The sequence below is a fragment of the Rhinoraja longicauda genome, chromosome 3 (assembly GCF_053455715.1).
Source record: "Rhinoraja longicauda isolate Sanriku21f chromosome 3, sRhiLon1.1, whole genome shotgun sequence".
In the NCBI taxonomy this organism is placed as follows: Eukaryota; Metazoa; Chordata; class Chondrichthyes; order Rajiformes; family Arhynchobatidae; genus Rhinoraja; species Rhinoraja longicauda.
Window position 1 is genome coordinate 77,039,363 of NC_135955.1, and position 20,725 is coordinate 77,060,087.

The window sequence follows — 20,725 nt, forward strand, 5'->3', positions numbered from 1 at the left end:
GATTGAATTGGCATATACTATATGTAATTTAATTATCTGAATGCACACAAAGAAATAGTCTACAATGTAGTTTGTGCATTTTCAGAAGAAAAGGGAATGTATATCAAAAGTGTTGTATGGGCTACAGTTATAGAGATGGTGGCAGCTTAGAATATTATTGACATTTTATAATAGTATTTTCCATCAGCTGTTTGGAACAATGTCACAGCTAGATCAATGAAACGGTGTGGGGATAAAAACTAAAGCATAATTATGGTATCCATCTTGGAAAAAGTAATAGTTCTGCAACAATATACCAGTGAGTCACAGTATACATTTTAGGGTTCTTGTGCGAATGGAGAAATGTGATGGTTGCAATCCACTGGGCATCTCCAGGCTTTACTTGGCTTCTGTAACATTCAATAATAGAACAGAAGGTTAATTTACACAATGAATTTACTCTGGAATCATGCACAGGCTAGATGGACATGATATATTTTCCCTGAATTAATTTATTTCAGTGCAGATTGTACGGCCGCAGTGCAGTAAGATAAGGGCAAAATGAGTGCTCCACAAATTCCTTCTGCTTGCACATGATCCATATCTGTACATTACCGGCATGTTCATGTGTCTATCTAAAAGCTCTTAAACACCACTATTGTACCTGCTTCCACCACCTCCCCTGGCTGTGCGATCCAGACACTATCACTCTGTTAAAAACACATTTGTGCTGCACACCTCCTTTTGACTTTCCCCCTCGCACCTAAAAGCTATGCCCTCTAGTATTTGACATTTCCACCCTGATATTTCCAAGGAGGTGTAGTCTTAGATGTCAGTTGATAGTTTCTCCACTAAGACGGAGACAGAGAGATGGGGAGAGAAGTGTCAGAGAACTGTCAGAGATAATCCAAGTTCATTTGAGGGTGGGGTTGAAGCCAGATGAAAGCTCTGCAGTTCCTGCAACATCTAACATGAAGGATTGGAAGTGGCTTGAAGAATGTGTCCAATTTCCGGGTTGGTGCAATCAACATACCAGTGCTAAATATAGAACATTTAGCCGGAAGTGCTTGATGAATGACCTATAACAGCTACCTCTTCAGATTCCAACCATCATAGAAGTTAGTGTGTACAAAATTCAATTCACTTCATCTGATACCAATTTATGGTTTTAACCACTTGATACGGCAAAGGTTCACAATACAGGAAACATCCTAGGTGCAGGTGCAAATTCGTACGTGCTAGAACCTGACATGTTTGCAGCCAACAGTGGCAGACATTCAACAAAGTGTAAAGTTGCCCAAGTAGCTCCTGTCCACAAAAAGCAAGACACATCCAAAGTTTAATTACCATTACTCTCATCAGCAAAATGATGCAAGGTGTTATGAAGTGTTATTATGCTGGATCTATTCACCAATAAAAGCACTACCAATCTCTAGTTTCGCCAAGACCACTCTTACCTCATTGCGACCTAGGTCCAAACTAAAAAGCTGAATACCAGGCTTGAGTTAAGATTTACTACCCTTGAGTTCAAGGCAACATTTCACATGTGTGGTATTAAGGAGTTGGTATAAATAAGTTCAAGTTCAAGTTCAAAAACAATATTTGGCCCCATGGGGCAATTTACAAAGGCACGTAGAGTAGTACAAAAACTATTGGGGGGGGGGGATTAGCAGGGTGAGCAGCAGGACAGGGGTGGTTGGGAGTTGAGGAGCTGAACAGCCTTGGGGACAAAGGTTGCCCTTCTCCTCTGTGTCCTACAGCCTGGGCAGCGAAGCCGGCATCCAGAGGGGAGCCACTCAAACGCAGAAAAAGGGACTTGTGAGGGGTCCTGTAAAATCCTGCCAGCTGACCTTAGCATCTGCTGGTCGCATAGGGTGGAGAGGGCTCTGAAAGGGAGTCCAATAATTTTGGAGCAGACTTTGGCTGTGCTCTGCAGGCGGTTTCTGTTCTGAAGGCTGATGGAGTGGAACCAGCAGGTGAAGGAGAACGTGATGACGCTCTCAATGAAGGAATAGTAAAACATTATGAGGAAGTCCTTGCTGACCCCAAAGGAGTTGAGCTTCCTCAGGAGATACTGCCGCTGCTGGCATTTCCTGAGGATACCCTCTGTGTTGGAGGCAAATTTCAGCAGGTTGTCGAAGACTGTGCCCAGGTACTTGTATTCCTCAGCAATCTCCACAGGCTTCCCGTGGATAGTGGTGATGACTGCCGCAGCCAGTTCCCTCTGCTTGTTGTAGAAGGTCACTACCATCTCTGATAAGAGAATGAACAAGAAGGGGAAAGTGGATCATTGGTTGAAATCATACCTTTTTATAAAGTAATGCATTTGTGGTTGTTGAGGTCAACCATTCCAGCAGTTAAGAAATTGCCACAAGAATTCCTCTGAACCATATCCCTGGATCAACCGTTTCAGCTGTTGTTTCAATGTTTTTTCTTCATTCACAATGTCAGATTAGCAGTTTCTTAATTGTGCATCCATCTAACTGATTTCCTTAATAGCTTCTGTCTTAGTATTTGTCAGTTCCAGCCCCTAATTGGTCTCTTGAGAGCAATACAACCTTACTTGGCAATTAAGCACCTGTAGATCAGGTGCTCAACGTACTCTGGCAAACCAATGAGTTAGATGTGTGGCATCTGATGACTGTAGGTTTAGGCTTCCGAGCAATCAAGTAATAATTTTTTCCTCTGATAGTCTTGGGTCTGACATGTTCTGGCAGTAAGATAGGTATGTTTTCCTTTGTCGATGGCACTTAATGTAGTATGTATAATTAATGCTTGTGGAATTGATGGGTTAAATTCATTAATTTATTAGTTAAGCTTTCAAATCAATATTAGTACTTTATAATCTATTATCTTTGACTTTTCAAATTATTTTTTTATCTTAACATTCAAATTTTTGAAGCAATTAGCATGATGGCCAAGGGCAGGTTTGCTATCTTGCCTTATTAAAAAAATCCAGAAATGTATTTCCTTGTAATTGATCAGTTGCCTTTTTTATTCTGATTTAATCTGTATTCTTCATTAATTGGATTTTAGTTCCTTAAAGTTTCATGTAACAGAGAGTAAAATTAAGTCTGTAACCATTAATAGTTACCTGAGTGAAGAATCACACCTAGAGTCCCGATCATTTTGTGTTCATATAAATACTAAGGTTTTTGCCAGTTAGGAAAATGATCTTGAATGTAAGGGAAGTTGCTCAGGAAATACGTCATATGCTGCCATTGCTTGTATATGCCCTGTATTGCTTCAGTTGTTAATGCCTTATGCTGAAAATAATCTAGTTTGTTTAGGTTTATTATTGTCATGAGCCGATGTGGAGAGGATGTTTCTACTAGTGGGAGAGTCTAGGACCAGAGGCCATAGAGGGAAAGGCTATTCCACAATAGAGGGAAAGGCTATTGTTCTGAGACCATATTACTAAATTCTCTATCTCCTTTGTGTACTCTGCCTCATCATTGTACATGATCCATCCACCACAGTGATCGACAATCTTGTAGATGAAGTTAGAGCTGAATTTGGCCACACAGTCGTGACTGCATAGGGATTAGAGTAGGGGACTGAGAACGCATCCTTGTGGGGCACCGGTGTTGAGAATTAATGTGGAGGAGGTGATGCCCCCCACCCTCACTGATTGTGGTCGATAGATCAGAAAGATGAAATCCAGTGGCAGAGGGAGGTACTGATTCCTGGGCTTTGGAAATTGGTTTGGATGGGATTATGGTGTTGAAGGCGGAACTGTAGTCGATTAAATAGGAGTCAAATGCAAGAGTCCTTGTTGTCTAGATGTTCCAGAGAGATGATGTTTGCTGTGGACCTGTTGCAATGGGAAACAAACTGCCGAGAATCTGCTGGCTGGGAGGCTGGAGATAATGTGCGCCATCACCAATCTCTCAGTTGTTCATGATGGTGGATGCCAGGACCACTGGATGGTGGCCATTAAGAAATGCTATTTTACTTTCTTTGGCACTGGGATGGTAGTGGTTTTATTGAAGTAGGTGGAACCTCAGAATGGAATAGTGAGAAGTTAAAGATGTATGTAAATATCTGATCCACATGGTTCCTGAAGACACGACCAGTAAATCCATCCTGGCCTGTTGTTCTCCATGGATTCACTCTCAGAAAGGCTGATCTTGCTTCTGCCACAGTAACCATTTGTACAAGTGCACCTGAGACTAGCATTCGTCCACAGACCTTCTGTTCAATGCGGGCATTGGGGAGAGATCCATTGTTGCCAGCAATACTGGCCGCCATCGCTTTGCAGCCCGTAATAGTGTACAAACATTGCCACAATCTATTGATTTCTGAGTCATTGTCTCAGGACTCCTGTTTGGTCCAGGATTCCCTCTTGGCATGTTACCTCCATGATTATTACTGATCTTTTTCTGCCTTCTCAGCAGAAGAGGTGCATTTCTCTGTCACCAGACATTAAGGGGGTCAACTTTCTTTTGCAGTCAAATACTGGTTTTGGGGCTTCAAGCATATTTTTAGCAATAGCTTGTTAACATTTATACCAACCACAATTATTACTATCAAAGAACCACTTGAGGGTCCCTACACATTAGGGACAATTTACAGAAGCCAATTAACCCACAAACCCGCATATCTTTAGAATGTGGGAGGAAACCAGAGCATCCGGAGAAAACCCATGCCGTCGCAGGGTGAACGTGCAAATTCCCGCATTCAGACAGCACCTGTGTTTGGGACTGAACCCAGGTCTCTGGTGCTGTAAAGTGTCGCCCCTTACGTACGGGCTACTGTTTCTGTACAGGCTCAAGATTGACCTGTGCACTCTATTATTGCCAGATGCAATACCCAGAAGGCATGTTAAATGCATCCTTGTGCCTTCTGTTCCCTCAGGCTTGTTTATTCTTTCTCCCTTCCAATGTGGTAAAGTAGTTTTATGCCATAATTTCACTTGTTCAGTCAAAATACAGTGAGTATTTACATACCAATACATATAATACATAAACAATACATACCATTGGTTAATTCAGTCGCTGCTCTGCCAAGTATTCGGAAAGGTTCCCATTTGTTAAGTTTAATGCACATCTAGTTCTGGGTTCTTGTACAGTACCCATTTCCTTCATCCATTAGAAGCAGTGCTTTTAGTCATTTGGGTACTAATTCCCATGTTAACATCATCCCTTTTTAAAACCCTGAAGAAAATCTGTTCCCAGTATTCCTCCTTTGGCTCAGCCGGCATTGTATGGCACTTTAGAAACATCTAATTAAAATTTGGAGACACCAGAGACTGCAGATGCTGTGGTTTGGTGCAAGCAACAAACTGCTGGGGAAACTAAGACATTGGAGGCCTGCACAGATGCTGCTTGGCCTACTGAAATCCCCCAGCTGTTTGTTTATTTGTCTTATTACACTTCTGTAAAGTAACTTTGTATGTTTTTCTACATGAAAATGAAATAACAAGAGAATACACATTTATATAATCTTTTCGGCATATTCCAAATCAATTCACAGTTTTTGTGCACCTTAGATCAAATAAATGGCAATGTGATAAATGACCAGTTACTCTCCTTTAGTGATGTTGGTTCAGGGATTGATATTGGCCAGGACATTAATGAGAACTCCCCAATCTTTTTCAATCTTTGTCATGGAAACTTGTAGATAAACCTGAGAGAGTAGAGGGCATTGTGCTAAAAGAACATATCTGATAGTATTACACTTGAGAGTACTACATTGCAGTGTCACTTGAGATTATATGTTCTCGGCTTTGAAATGGAACTGAATGTGGCTGTACTGTGTGCCAGTCACAACATGCACTGAAGTAATTCCCCAAGATACCTTTAACACCACCTCTCAAACCACTTAGAATGAAAGGATATCTTCATAGAAACATCACACATTACATTCAACTCACTGTGCATCCTGAAATGAAAATATCTCGTATTTTCTTCAGTGTTGCCAGGTAAAGAACACTTCTGCATTTCATAAGTACTTCCACTGCACAAATTGCACCTACCATCTTTATGGGGCATTTTGGAATTTTTGGAATGGGCAATTCATGCTTGTTATACCACAATCAATCAGGATCCACGAATGAATAAGCTAAAAACACAGCTCGGAGGTAATAATACAGCTGAGCCAAAATTAAGACTTTGACAAGAATATAAAGGACAGGGTACTATGGTTGATTAAAAAAGTAATAATTATAGTTGGTATAAATGTTAACAAGCTATTGGTGAAAATATAAGGTCATAAGTTATAAGTGATAGGAGCAGAATTAGGCTATTCGGCCCATCATGTTTACTCTGCCATTCAAACATGACTGATCGATCTCTCCCTCCTTACACCATTCTCCTGCCTTATCCCCATAACCCTTGAAGCACTTTGTGTTTTGCACAATGCATTGTTAGACGTCTGCCTTCAGTTGCTGACAGATCTCTTCCCAGCTGTTATCAGGCCACCCTAAACCAAACCACCCTACCAACAACTAGAGAGTAATCCTGAGCTATTATCTACCTCATTAGAGACCCTCAGATAATCTTAGATTGTCCAGTGTGGCCAATATGTATTAATTACGTTTTCTTTCTTGTATCCCAGTCATTTATATTTAATAAAATTTAGCCTCTAGATTTTCAGTTAATTGTACATTTTGAATTATGTCAACTAGTAGTCATGTTTTATTTTAGAAATGTCTTATCTTATAACAGTATTACCTTGTATATCCAAGAAGACATGATAACTTCTGTTACGAATTTACAAAGTAATTTGTGACTTTTCCTTTATAGTTTTGTAGCTTATTATGAATATCTTATTCAAAAATCATGACGTCTAAATACGGTATTTCTGTCCAGATTAAAACTTATTGTTTGTGTCATTTAAACAAAGGTTTGTGCCATTTAAACAAAGGTTTGACCCAGGACAATAATGTAATGTATTTAACGATTGATGCAATTTTTCAATCCTCAGGCAAATTCTTTGTAATGGTTTATAATCCATTATCATTTAGTCAGTGCTGCTGCACTTTCCTTGTCTGGTAAAAATTTAAATTCAAGTTAATATTTTGGAAAGTAATAGTTGATAAAAAAGATAAACAATTAGATGGGGACTTGGCTCAATCCACAGTTTTATTATCAGCTCCCAGGAGATTTCCATTCATAAAATAATATAGTATTGATCTCAGGTGTTGAGATTTATTTTCTCTATATAATAATTTAATTTGCATAAAATTGTTTCAGTCAGACATTCATCTCAACTACAGAGCAATCCAGGTACCAATACATAGCTGGGCAACTGCCTTCAGATAATGGTAGGCTTAAAAGAAGATTTTTTTAAAAACTGCAGATGTTTAACATCTAAAATGCAACAAAACATTTTGGAAAAGTTCACGTCTGTGGGCAGAGAAACAGTTAATTTTTAAGTCTGAGACTCTTCATCGGGATTGAGTTCTAATGATGAATTTTCATTGATGGGCTTAAACCTGTGAAGTTGCAGACCAAGCCATTTCATATATAAACTGTATATTTTTAAGGTATTGCAAAGCTGTTTGGTTTTACTGTAACTTTATTGAAAATCTGGAATAATATTTATATGATTTGATTGGATCTGAATAAATTTTGGAAATTTGCTTCTCAATTTTCAACTTCATCTAATGTAGCCACATTGGAATGTTGATTGATTTAAAATGATCTTCAGGGATTATTCTTGTAAAGTATAATTTTGCTCCGGAACTCCTTGTTATGTGAATTAAACTTTAAATCATGTCTTCAGTTAATCAACATTTGAAGTTTTTTTCCACCTTATTTTTTCCAGTGTGAAATCGTTTCTTGCCTTTTATTAAATCTCCCTTTCTATCCAGTATTTTACCCGAACTTTCCTTGACTCTGCTTTGTAACTAGGGTTTCTGCATACTTCCAAAAACTAGGATGACAAAATGGAAGTAGTTCAAAGTGGTAACCTTTAGACTTTAGACTTAACTTTAGACTTTAGGGATACAGCGTGGAAACAGGCCTTTCAGCCAACTGTATCCACGCCAATCAGCGATAACTACGTACACTAACATTATCCTATACATTAGGGACAATTTACAATTTTACCGAAGCCAATTAACCTACAAACCTGTACATCTTTGGAATGTGGGAGGAAACCGGAGCACCTCAGTAAGACAAACAATTCATGGTCCTGTTAGGAACCAGACAATTGCTAAACTAGGTGCATTATTTTAGCTGGGATAAAAGAAGGCTTCTGACAAGATAATGTGGCGATGAGGATAAAAAGCATGTTCCTATGGAACACTGAACTTCACGTGAACAAGGAATTTCATTGCTGGTGTTTATGCTAAAATAATCTGGATCTGAATACACAAAGCAAATCTCGGTCTCTGGTGGCCCGAGCTATAATTTCCCATTCCCATCCATGGAGCAGTCTCAATCAATGCAAGATTTACCCAGTTGCTCGAAGTGGACTCTGGACTTCAGAACATGGACCTGCCTAAAGATGGTCAGCCATGCATTTTTGCTGTTTTGTCTGGCCTTTAAAGCCCTTTAGCCACAGTATGCACTCACTTTATCTTCCATTTTTGTCTGTATTTTAGGCATATACAGTGCCCTCCATAATGTTTGGGACAAAGACCCATCATTTATTTATTTGCCTCTGTACTCCACAATTTAAGATTTGTAATATAAAAAATCACATGTGGTTAAAGTGCACATTGTCAGATTTTAATAAAGGCCATTTTTATACATTTGGTTTTACCATGTAGAAATTACAGCAGTGTTTATACATAATCGCCCCAAAATTGAAAAACTGCAAGTGTTGAAAATCTGAAATAAAACTAGAAAAACCTGAAAATACTCAGCAGGTCAAGCAGCATCTGTGAAAAGAGAAACAGAATTAATGTTTAAGGTTTGAGACCCTTTGTCAGAACTGGGAAAGTTTTGACATCTTCCCAGTTCTTTGACTTGATACATTTAATCTCTCTCTTTCCACAAATGTTGGTCAAGACCAGTGTTTTTGGTTTTTTGTAATGATGTGGAACTTGTCTTTCAAAAATATTTGAAGCTAATCATTAAAATGTTTTTTTTTAGACTGCAAAATGTTAAGCCATTTTCTCATAATCTTGTAGTTTGATTTTGTGTGTAGGACAAAATGGGTAGGGCAAATACTCACGTTCATCTATATTGGCCTGTTGTGTTTTCCAGCTCCTCCAGCAAAACTACTACCGTGTGAGGCGTTGCATCATGGTGCTTGTAAATACTGGCCGCTTCATTAACAGTTGGTTTGAATGGGAGTCAACACAGAGGAGTCTCATTGCCTTCATGGTATGTACAGTTCAGGATTATAATAGACTTGTGGATGGGTTTTGGATAAAACAAATGCAGTGCACAGTCATTGAGGAGGAAGGATCTCATTGAAACTTACTGAATAGTGAAAGGCCTGGATAGATTGGATGTGGAGAGGATGCTTCCACTAGTGGGAGAATCTCGGACCAGAGGCAATAGGTTCAGAATAAAAGGACTTGCCTTTAGAAAGGAGATAAGGAGGAATTTCTTAAGTCAGAGGGTTGTGAATCTGTGGAATTCATTGCCACAGATGGCTGTGAAGGCAAGGTAATTGGGTATTTTTAAGGTGAAGATTGAGAGATTCTTGATTAGTAAGGGTGTCAAAGGTCATGGGGAGAAGTCAGGAGAAGGCGGTGGAGAGGAAAAGATAGATCAGCCATAATTGAATGGTGGTGTAGACTGGATGGACCAAGTGGCCGAATTCTGTCCCTGTGATTTATGAAGTATTTTCTTTGTGAAATGACATAATCTAAATGATCCAATAGTTGGGTGCGAGCATTTAAAGTCTGGAGACCTCAGCTGGCAATTCATGAAATGGTGTGCATCAGTCAAGGAATTTTTAAATGATGATATTTAATTTAAAAAGTGAGATTTAAGGTAAAAGCGTGTGATATTTATGTTTGCTACAAGTTAATAGCTTTCCTCTGAAAACGAGAACATATTAATAAGGTCAAAAAAATCCATCAATGCTCATTCCTCTCATTAGAAAGTGTGAAACCTTTGAAAAAACTTTTTTTATCTCACCTTAGTTTCCTCTGTTTTATTAGAAATATACCCATTGACATCATTGCCTCTTCATAATTATAGTTTCTCATCCCAGTTTTTCTGCTGGATTAATTCTGCAAGGTCCCTCTACTCTTGATGGCATTTAAAAAATTGTATACCAAAACTCTATGGCATATCATAACTGCACCTCTATAACACTACAATTATTATTAAATCATACAGTACATTCAAGAGTCAAGAGTGTTTGTCATATGTACCGAAAAACAGAACAATACCATTTTTACTTGCAGCAGCTTAACAGGTATGTAAACACAGTACTCTTAGATAACATAATAAACAAAAAAGTTAAATAAATCAAAGACCTCAAAAAAGCCTGAAGTCTTTAGCGCAACCAAGACAGTTTGTAGTTCAAATCTATAATGTCCAAAATGTTACTGATCTTTGTCATGGCTTTATTATAATCAGACTTCCATTTTCAGAGAAGTACAGAGGAGAAGTTTTTTACTCATTTGCTAGGTGAAAATGCAGACTGTGCTCTGTTCTCTGCTACCATTGTTTTTAGGTTATTTGCTGATCAAATTGTCCTTTCAAAATCACTGGACTTATTTTCTTTCTGTGGTTTTAAACCAGATTTTTCTGTTTAATGCTCCTCATTTCCTTTAATAACTAACCATTATTTTTTTCCATCACTAATGGTTGTGATATTTTCCAAAATGCTCTAAAGAGTGCATATGCTTTATGGAGAATGACCTGGATAATTAGTCTGTAGATGACAGTTTCAGAAGAGGACTTGTGCAACACCAGTGGTACCTTGAGTTAATAACTTGCCCTTAGGCCCTAAATTGTGCCAAAGTGCTTCACAGAAATACACTCAGACAAAAATGGAATCCGAAGCGAATATGGAGATATTAGAAGTGATTAAATAATTGTACAAATGTAAGGTGAGAAATAACCTCCAGTCACCAAAATTCCAGATGTTAAAGGTGCAAAAGTACTGCTGAGGGACAGTAACATCTGCCAGCCTGGAGGATATTGTGACATTTATTAAAAACAGCAGGACTCCAGAATAGGTTAATCAGCAGATATCCTGTATCTTCAATTATCCATCAACTGAATTGTCTGGTAAATAGAAGTGCGGCAAATCTTTTAGCAGAAGTTCACATGCAAAAGTCAATACATCATTTTAATGGAGGAACTTTTAACCTTTTTTTAAAGAAGTACAGGTAATTTGCTGCACCAGCATTTTTGCCCGAATGAAATGAGATTTTGAGAGTTGTATTCTCATCAATGTGACACTATTCAACATTTACATTTGATATTTCACACAGTTAATTTCTGGTCTGAAGGCCCACTGGGGTTTGAACTGTAGTGCGACATAAATGAGGCAGTGTATTGATCAGTTAACATTTCCATTGCATTTTTGGTATGCCTTGAAATTAATGAGACTTCAAGACAAAAATGTCAAAGTACTCCAGTAAGCAATGATGATTAGTTTTGCATTTACAGTCTCTGACCTGCTCAAATTAATAAATTGCGGATTATTGAAAAAGTCTTGCTTCTGCCTACTGAGCACATAAAGGAGCAGCTCGACCACACCAGGGAGAACCAACTTTCAAAGGTTGGGGCAATATTTAAATTCAAAGTATGCTTAGTTTACTTTCATTATTAACCCTTTAAGAACAAATAACAGATGATATCAATTAATTTTTACAGAGGAGAGAGAAAAATAGAATTTTCCAAGATCCTTCAGTTGATTTCTGGGACGCACTTTTCTTTATTGACTTGCAAGTTAACAAGTTTTGTTATTTTGTTATTTCTCCATTCCTTTAGAAGTATGTTTGCTTCATTTGCAGTCAGTTACTTTTTGATGGAGTCAGCACCTGTAGCATGGTGGACTGATGAGCAGGTGCATTTTATAGGGAGGTGTCAGTGATTGCTTGTTGCAAAAATCAAATGGCATTTTTTTAGGGTTTGGAGGAAAGCAGTGGGATTCAAGAACATTCTTTATTATTAAATAACATTCTCAACGTGGAAGTATATTCTGTCAAATAGTAAGAAAACATTCAGTTGCCTACCTCGTGCATATCGAAAGCTTCTGTTGATCTGCAGATAAATCTGATTTCAAAGACAAAGAACACTGGGGAAGGGACTGTGGCTGTTCACCATATCTATGTTCCTCATGATTTTCTATACCTTTACAAGATGATCCTTCAGCAAGATATGCTCCAGAGAAAATAGACACAAACCTCTCCTTATATTTCAAACCCTCCAGACCTGATAATATCCTTAAAGCTTTTTTGCATACTTTCCAATTTAATGACATCCTTCTCATTACATGGCAACTACAACTATGCAGAGTACTCCAAATGCAGCCATACCAACATCTGGTACAGCCCCCTAACCGATGAAAGCAAACATGCCAAATGCTTTTTCTACCAGCCTGTGCACCTGTTTCACCACCTTCGCGGAATTATGTACTTACACCCCTAGGTTTCTCTGTTTTACAACACCCCATGCACCCTACCATTTACTGTATAAATCTTGCCCTGGTTTGTTGTACAAAGGGTTTTCACCTCACATTTATCTGAATTAACCTCCTTCTGTAATTTCTCGGTCATTGGTCCAGTTGATCAACATATCTTTGTAATTGTACATTGCCTTCTTCACCGACTACTGTGCCACCAGTTTTACTATCATGCACAAACTTGTTAACTGCATCACTTACATTCACATTTAATGGCCTTGCTGATGCCCATGTAGCCAATATGTACCGTTCTTACCTCATCAATCTTCTTGGTAATCTTTTCACACAAAAAAATCAAATAGGTGAAGCACGATTTCCCATAAACACCGCATGCACACTATCCTTTGTCCTTGTCCTTCCAAGTGCATGTAGATCCTATCTCCCAGAATCCCCTGCAATAAATCTTCTGCCACTAATGTTTGGCTCACTGGTCTGCAGTTCCCAGGCTTTTCCTTGAAGCTTCTTTTAAATAGAGGCACAACATTAGCCACCCACTAGTCTTCGAGCACCTCACTATTGCCTATTGATGATATAAATATCTCCGCTAGGGGTCTCACAATTTTTTCCCTAGCTTCCCACAATATCCCAAGAGTGACTTGAGTATCCATCATTAAAATCTTTATTACATACACACGCACACGTATTTGCTCGCACACTCACACACTCGCACTCCTGAGAAGAATTTAAAGGATAATTTTATTCAGGCAAATCTAACAGCAGCACTCATTTATGTTATACGATTAACAAGTTCACTGAAACTTAATATACCATGGAGAAAAATTCCCAATGGAATAGAATTTAACAGGTAAAATAGAGCACACCCCATCCTGATCCAATCAATTTACAATTGTTAAAACCATAAATGAGCCAACCATTTGACAATGACAAGATGATTATCAATCTTAACTAACCATATTTTAACTGAAAAATGTTCCCGAATTTATTATTATATTGGGTATGTGAATTCAACCATGGAAGAATGTATTCCTTTGGATACTTTAAGTTCCTTTCAGTGGGTCCTGAGAGCCTAGAGTATTGCCTTTGGTTTTACCTTTGCTTCATCATTCCCCATACAAAAATCTTGTTCCTCGAGGAAATTTTCTTTGTTGTTGTACGCTCCTCCTTCTCCTTATCTTCGACCCTCCTTATCCCCCATGTTATGGACTGCTGTGGCTTATGAAGTTAATGTGGGAGTGATAGGTGGTGCAAGAGATACACGATGGGACTGGGAGCGGTGTGGCTTGTGCTTCTTCCCCCATTTATGCCAGACTTCTATGTGCCCACAGAGTGCTCATGGGCATAAAGCGATTCCCAGGAGTCGGTGAGGATGCTGCATTTCTTCAATAAGGCTTTGCTCACATCCTTGAATCTTCTGTCTGCCCATTAATCACTTCCCGTGACAGATCAAGAATAAAGTGTTATGGTAGTCTGATGTTAAGCATGCGAATAACCTGCTGAGCATAGTTGGGTTTGTTGGCCTGGGATGGACATTGATATTGGTTGGTTTATGCAGCCGGTGGATTTAGAGGATATTGTGTGAATGCCCATGGTTTGTGATGCTCACTGTAGGTTGTCCAATCTCAGAAGCATATTAGGTTTCTCCTGATTGACCAAAGCATGGCACATGGAAGGCAGTGGTAAATTTTCTGTATGTAATTTTGGATTTCACTGAGAGATTGTTTGTGAGATATAGTAAGTGGTCAGTGTTTTTAGGGGGATCCAAGCAAACCTCTAATGTGAATTTCACCTAGAGTATGCTTCTTATCTCATGGGGAATGAAAATTGCCATGAATATAATAGCTGAACTGGTTATGTGCATATTGATGAGGTTTTTGATCAGCTTGTTGATTGATCTACGTAATCTACATTGTTATGACAGATGTACACATTTGAGGGAGATTTATGTCACTACCAAATGAAAAATGCAAAAAAATAGTAGTAATATGTGCCGATACTCAGTGTACCGACATTTCCATTTAAAATCCTTTATTAGATTTCTAAAAAAAATGGGTTTAAAATATTTTAAGGACATAAACAATAGAAGTAAGAGAGTAGATCATTCAGTCCTTCATACCTGCTTTGCATGGGTGATCTCTCACCTCGGCTCCATTTTCTTGCATTAACCTATATCCCTTGATTCCCTTAACACTTGAATATCGCCTTTGGCAACAAATATAATCCCACTATTTGAGAAAGGAGGGAGTAAACCAAAGGAGAACTGCAGGCCATTTAACCCAACATCAAATATAAGGGAAATGCTAAAATCAGTTATTAAAGAAGTGGTAAAAAAGAAGTTAGAAAATTATAATAGGATTGGGCATAAACCAACCTTGATATATAAAAGGGAAATCATGTGTAATAAATCTGTTAGAATACTTGAGGCTGTAGCTAACAATAAAGATAAGGGGTAGATGGAGGGATGATGGTTTCCATGGCTGGGTTGTTTCGAACAAGTCCCACAAATATCCAGTGTTCCATGTAATTTCAAACTGGATTTTGCAGTGTAAGATCCTTTTTTCTCTACTCAAAACAAACTTGCACCACATTTGATTAGTACAGGTGTCAGAGGTTATGGTGAAAAGGCAGGTGAATGGGGTTCGGAGGGAGAGAAAGATCAGCCATGATTGAATGGTGGAGTAGACTTGATGGCCCGAATGGTCTAATTCTACTCCTATCACTTATGACCTTGTATCTCCTTAAAACATTTGAACATAAAGCTATGACCTCCAGTCTTTGCCATTTTCGGCCTGGGAAAAAGATTCGGACTCTACTTGTCTTTGCCCCTCATAATTTTAAATACTTCTATCAGGATTGAAATTTATCTCTGAGAAGTGCAAGGTATTGCAGTTTGGTCTGTCAAATCAGGATAGGACTTACACAGTAAGTGGCAGAGCCCTGGAGAGTGTTGCAAACAAAGAAATCTAAGTGTAGAGGTGCACGTTCCCTAATAGTGGCAGGTCAGGATGACAGTGTGGTGAATGAGAAGTTTGGTACACTTTCTTTTATTGAGAAGGATATTGAGTAGAAAAGTTGGGACATCATGATGCAACTGCCAGTCATTGGTGAGACCACACTTAGAGCATTGTTTGCATTTATGATCACCCGGCTACAGGAAGGATGTCATTAAGTTGGCAAGAATACAGAAAAGATTCACCAGGGTGTTCCATGAGGTTGCACACCAGAATTATTAATTTGGGATGATAAATAGAGTGCCCTCCATAATGTGTGGGACAAAGACCCTGTAAGGGGTTTCTGCGCCGAGCTTTCGCCCGACCTAAGGTCCCCGTGCCTTGCTCTGATCCCTTGACCAGGCCGTGCACACTGGTTCCCTGTGAGTGGTTCGACCCACTCACCCCTTACGGTTCTCGACACTGGACTTAGGTGCAGGAGCTCTTATAGTGCAGAAAAATTCAACCAGACCAGATTTTAAAACCAGGGTTTAAATGAAAAAGGCTTTTATTCAGCACTTGGGACTATTGTCCATGAATACTTATACAGTTCTATAATACATGTCTATGAAACACATACCGAATCACACGAATACTTATAACTATGAATCATAAAACACACACAGTTCTATAAGACATATACACAAATACCTTTTACTTATGAATTCTTAAAACACACAGTTCTACAAGACATATACACGACTGTAAGATGGGGAACGTACGACGCATCGCAACCTTGACCAACACATATTTTAATACACACCCAACGTTTATTCACAACCACCCTCCCCTCTACACTAAACTATGTCCAGGATATGTAGGATTTGGAGTCCATGCTCACCATAACAGTATAACAGTATAACAGAGCTTTATTTGTCGTTCAGTACCGAAGTACCGAACGAAACTACATAGCAGTCATAGGAAAAAAAAAAGAACACAAGACACATAACCCCAACACAAACATCCATCACAGTGACTCCAAACACCCCCTCACTGTGATGGAGGCAACAAAACTTCCACTCTCTTCCCCACGCCCACGGACAGACAGCTCGTCCCCGACCGACCCGCACAGTCCCCGCACCGGGCGCTGAAACGTCTCGCGGCCGAACCGGGCGATGAAAGGCCCGCGACCAAGCCTTGCGCAGCTAAGTCCCGTGGTCGAGCCGCACCGGGCGATGTCAAGTCCGTAGCCGAGCCGCACCAGCGATGAAAAGCCCCGCAGCCGAGCTGCACCGGGCGATGTTAAGCCCCGCGGCCGAGCCGCACCGGGCGATGTTAAGTCCCGCAGCCGAGCCGCACCAGCGGTGAAAAGTCCCGCAGCCGAGCTGCACCGGGCGATGTTAAGCCCCGTGGTCGAGCTGCACCGGGCGATGTTAAGCCCCGTGGTCGAGCCGCACCAGCGGTGAAAAGTCCCGCAGCCGAGCTGCACCGGGTGATGTTAAGCCCCGCAGCCGAGCTGCACCGGGCGATGTTAAGCCCCGCAGCCGAGCTGCACCGGGCACTGTTAAGTCCAGCGGCCAAGCCGCACCGGGATGTAAAGTCCAGCGGCCAAGCCGCAGCGGGCGATGTTAGGCCCCACAGCCGAGCCGCACCCCGCGCCGTGAGGAAGAGAAAAGTCCCCCCCCCCCCCACCCACACCACCACCCCCTCCCACACATACACAACCAAAAAAATATATATAAAAACCATCCCAACACCGACACACAACAAAAAAAGGGAAAAAAAAGACGGACAGACTGCTAGTCAGCCGCTGCCGTTAGGCGCCGCCACGTGACTATTACTGGGGCTATTACTGGGGTTACTGGCTGTTCGTTTTGCAGTATTTCTTCTCGAGTTGCGTGCCTGTTCCTCTCTCTTGCATCCGTTCTTCTTGCCTGTCGTTTCTTCCTCCTGCATTCGTTTGACTTCCTTCTGACTTGCCTGCTTGCGTTCCTTGCAGGTTTTCTTCTCGAGTTGACTTAACTGACTTCTTGCAGTATTTCTTCTTTAGTTTAAAACCCAAAAGTCGTGGCCAGTTATACTATTCTGACCCGTCCTATCTCCCGCCAGATCTTGGAATCTCTTTGATTAAAAAGATATGTATGAGTTTTCTTCTGATCTGCCTTATGTTCGGGGATACCGGGGATGGCCAGACGGTGTTAATTGGGATTTCATTGTGAGGTGATGGGTGTTAACTGGTTTCCCATCACCTACCAGGTAGTTTTCTATGGGCTATTGTGCCCCCTCACTGAGATGAACTGTTTAGGTCGGCTTGGGGCATTGTGAGTATGCTGATGTCAGCGCCCCAGTGTCTGGACTCCGACCTGGTTTCGTAGGTTTCTGCATGGCCAATACCCATCCTTTGTTCTGGCCGTAGCTTTGCAGAAACCTAGAGACTGGGTTGTAAGGTTTTTTACCTTTTGTGGCTGGTCACGAGGTCCTGCAGCCATTTTAGGACCCACAGATTGTGACATCCTTTTGTAAACTGACTGCAGCCTTTCTCCGCTATCAGCCCCAGTCTCCCGTTTAAAATGTCCAAACTGCAGCTCTTTGGTTTTGTGTTGATTTCAGAATGAGGGAAAACTTCTCAAATCTTACAACCCATCATTTAGTTATTTGCCTCTGTACTCTACAATTTCAGACTTGTAATTAAAAAAATCACATGTGGTGAAAGTGCACATTGTCAGATTTTATTAAAGGGTATGTAGGAGCCATTTTGCAGTTATTAGTTATTTTTGCTTATTAATATTATTACCTTGTATCCTGCTATAGAGTTAATGCAATGCTTGCGTAGGGGCTGGGCGGAGCCAGAGTACGGGCAGTTGGGTACGTGCGGGTAGAGGGTGTAAGCTAGGAGGTGCTGACAGAGGGTCAGCTAGAAGCTCCGCCAAAAGATTTATCAGCCATGATGTAATCGCCTGTAAGTTTTATTAACTAGAAGATTAATACAAACTGCATCAAAGTTATATCTGGCAATCCGTAACGATCGCATAGACTGTGGTAATATATGGAATTTTACCTAGCAATTAATACCCAGTCGATGACAAGAGATATGCCAATATGTTTATTGCACCTTCAAATAAAGAAGACTAACTATTAAACGTCAAGGAGGATCTCTGTTATTATTTGTTCGAGTCATTACGCTTATCGCTGACCCGGTCTATGCAAGTGGCAGCTTGGGAGCTAATTGATATAGACGAGAAGATGGCTGCTACAGGGTATTTTTATACATTTTGATTTCACCATGTAGAAATTACTGCAGTGTTTATACATAGTCCCCCCCCCCCCCCCCCATTTCAGGGCACCATAATGTTTGGAACACATGGTTTCACAGATGTTTGTAATTGCTCAGGTGTGTTTAATTGCCTCCATAATGCAGGTATAAGAGAGCTCTCGCCACCTAGTCTTTCCTCCAGTCATTCCATCACCTTTGGAAACTTTTATTGCTGTTAATCAACATGAGGTCCAAAGTTGTGCCAATGAAAGTCGAAGAAGCCATTATGAGACTGAGAAACAAAAATAAAACTGTTAGAGACATCAGCCAAACCTTAGGCTTACCAAAATCAACTGTTTGGAACATCATTAAAAAGAAAGAGAGCACTGGTGAGCTTATTAATCGCAATGGGACTGGCAAGCCAAGGAATACCTCCACAGCTGATGACAGAAGAATTCTCTCTATAATAAAGAAAAATCCCCAAACACCTGCGCAACAGATCAGAAGCACAGGAGTCAGGTGTGGATTTGCCAATGACCACTGTCCGCAGAAGACTTCATGAACAGAAATACAGAGGCTACACTGCAAGATGCAAACCACTGGTTAGCTGCAAAAATAGGATGGCCTGGTTACAGTTTACCAAGAAGTACTTAAAAGAGCAACCACAGTTCTGGAAAAGGGTCTTGTGGACAGCTGAGATGAAGATTAATTTATATTAGAGTGATGGCAAGAGCAAAGTATAGAGGAGAGAAGGAACTGCCCAAGATCCAAAGCATACCACCTCATCTGTGAAACACAGTGGTGGGGGTGTTATGACCTGGGCATGTATGGCTGCTGAAGGTACTAGCTCACTTATCTTCATTGATCATACAACTGTTGATGGTCGTAGCATAATGAATTCTGAAGTATATAGACACTTGCTCAAGTTCAAACGAATGCCTCAAAGCTCATTCTACAGCAAGACAATGATCCCAAACATACTGCTGATGCAACAAAGGAGGTTTTCAAAGCTAAAAAATGGTTAATTATTGAGTGACCAAGTCAATCACCTAAATTGAACCCAATTGAGCATGCCTTTTATATGCTGAAGAGAAAACTGAAGGGGACTAGCCCCCAAAACAAGCATAAGCTAAAGATGGCTGCAATATAGGCCTGGCAGAGCATCACCAGAGATGACACCCAGCAACTGGTGATGTCCATGAATCGCAAACTTCAAGCAGTCATTGCATGCAACGGATATGTGACAAAATACCAAACATAACTACTTTCATTTACATGACATTGCTGTGTCCCAAACATTATGGTGCCCTGAAATAGGGGGACTATGTATAAACACTATATAGTGTGATTTCTGTGATTTCTACATGGTGAAACCAAAATGTATAAAAATGTCCTTTATTAAAATCTGACAATGTGATTTTTTTCTATTACAAATCTCAGAGGCAAATAAATAAATGATGAGTCTTTGTCCCAAACATTATGGAGGGCACTGTATAAGTGAAAAGAATAGTTAAATATCTATTTGTGTCATTCATTTGTTTGCCTTATTGCTCGTGTTTTGCATTTAAATAAAGACCCTTCAAATTTTGTTTCATTATTTTTTTGCTCTAATCTGACTCCGTGGAAGCAAACACTTTAAACTGAATGCCCTGTGACCTCTTGACACACTCATTATTATTCATTTTGGAAACCTGAACTATTGCTTGTTCCTTTCCCTTCAACTTTCTAAGTTTTGCCTCAGCAGAATACTAAAAATTTCATTGAAAGCCTTATTGATGGTTTTGATATTGGAACATTTTAAATAGGTTTTACAAAATATTGACTTTATTTTATTGGCATTCTTACAGTTTTAAAAATCAGTGGATGCTGTACAGTTTAGGTAAATTGGAAAAGACATATCCAATACTTAGTTTCTAAGCTCTTAGTTGAAGAGCAAGATTTTGGAGGAAATGTATGCATTTTCTAATTACAATATTTCCCAATAAGATTGAAATTTTAAGAGTTCTGGATAGATTTGCTGAATCTAACGGGAGAGACAAAATTGTGTTAACTCATT

General features: G+C 39.9%; 1 protein-coding gene across 4 annotated transcripts in view; it reads left to right on the top strand.

Moving 5' to 3' along the window:
• The window catches only part of LOC144592115 (multiple C2 and transmembrane domain-containing protein 1-like), a 368,260-nt gene that overhangs the window by 229,476 nt on the left and 118,059 nt on the right, over positions 1-20,725 (top strand). For all 4 annotated transcript variants that reach the window (XM_078396486.1, XM_078396489.1, XM_078396487.1 and 1 more), the window contains one exon: positions 9,138-9,257. In XM_078396486.1, coding sequence (XP_078252612.1) covers positions 9,138-9,257 — 120 coding nt within the window. The remainder of the gene's footprint in view (positions 1-9,137; positions 9,258-20,725) is intronic.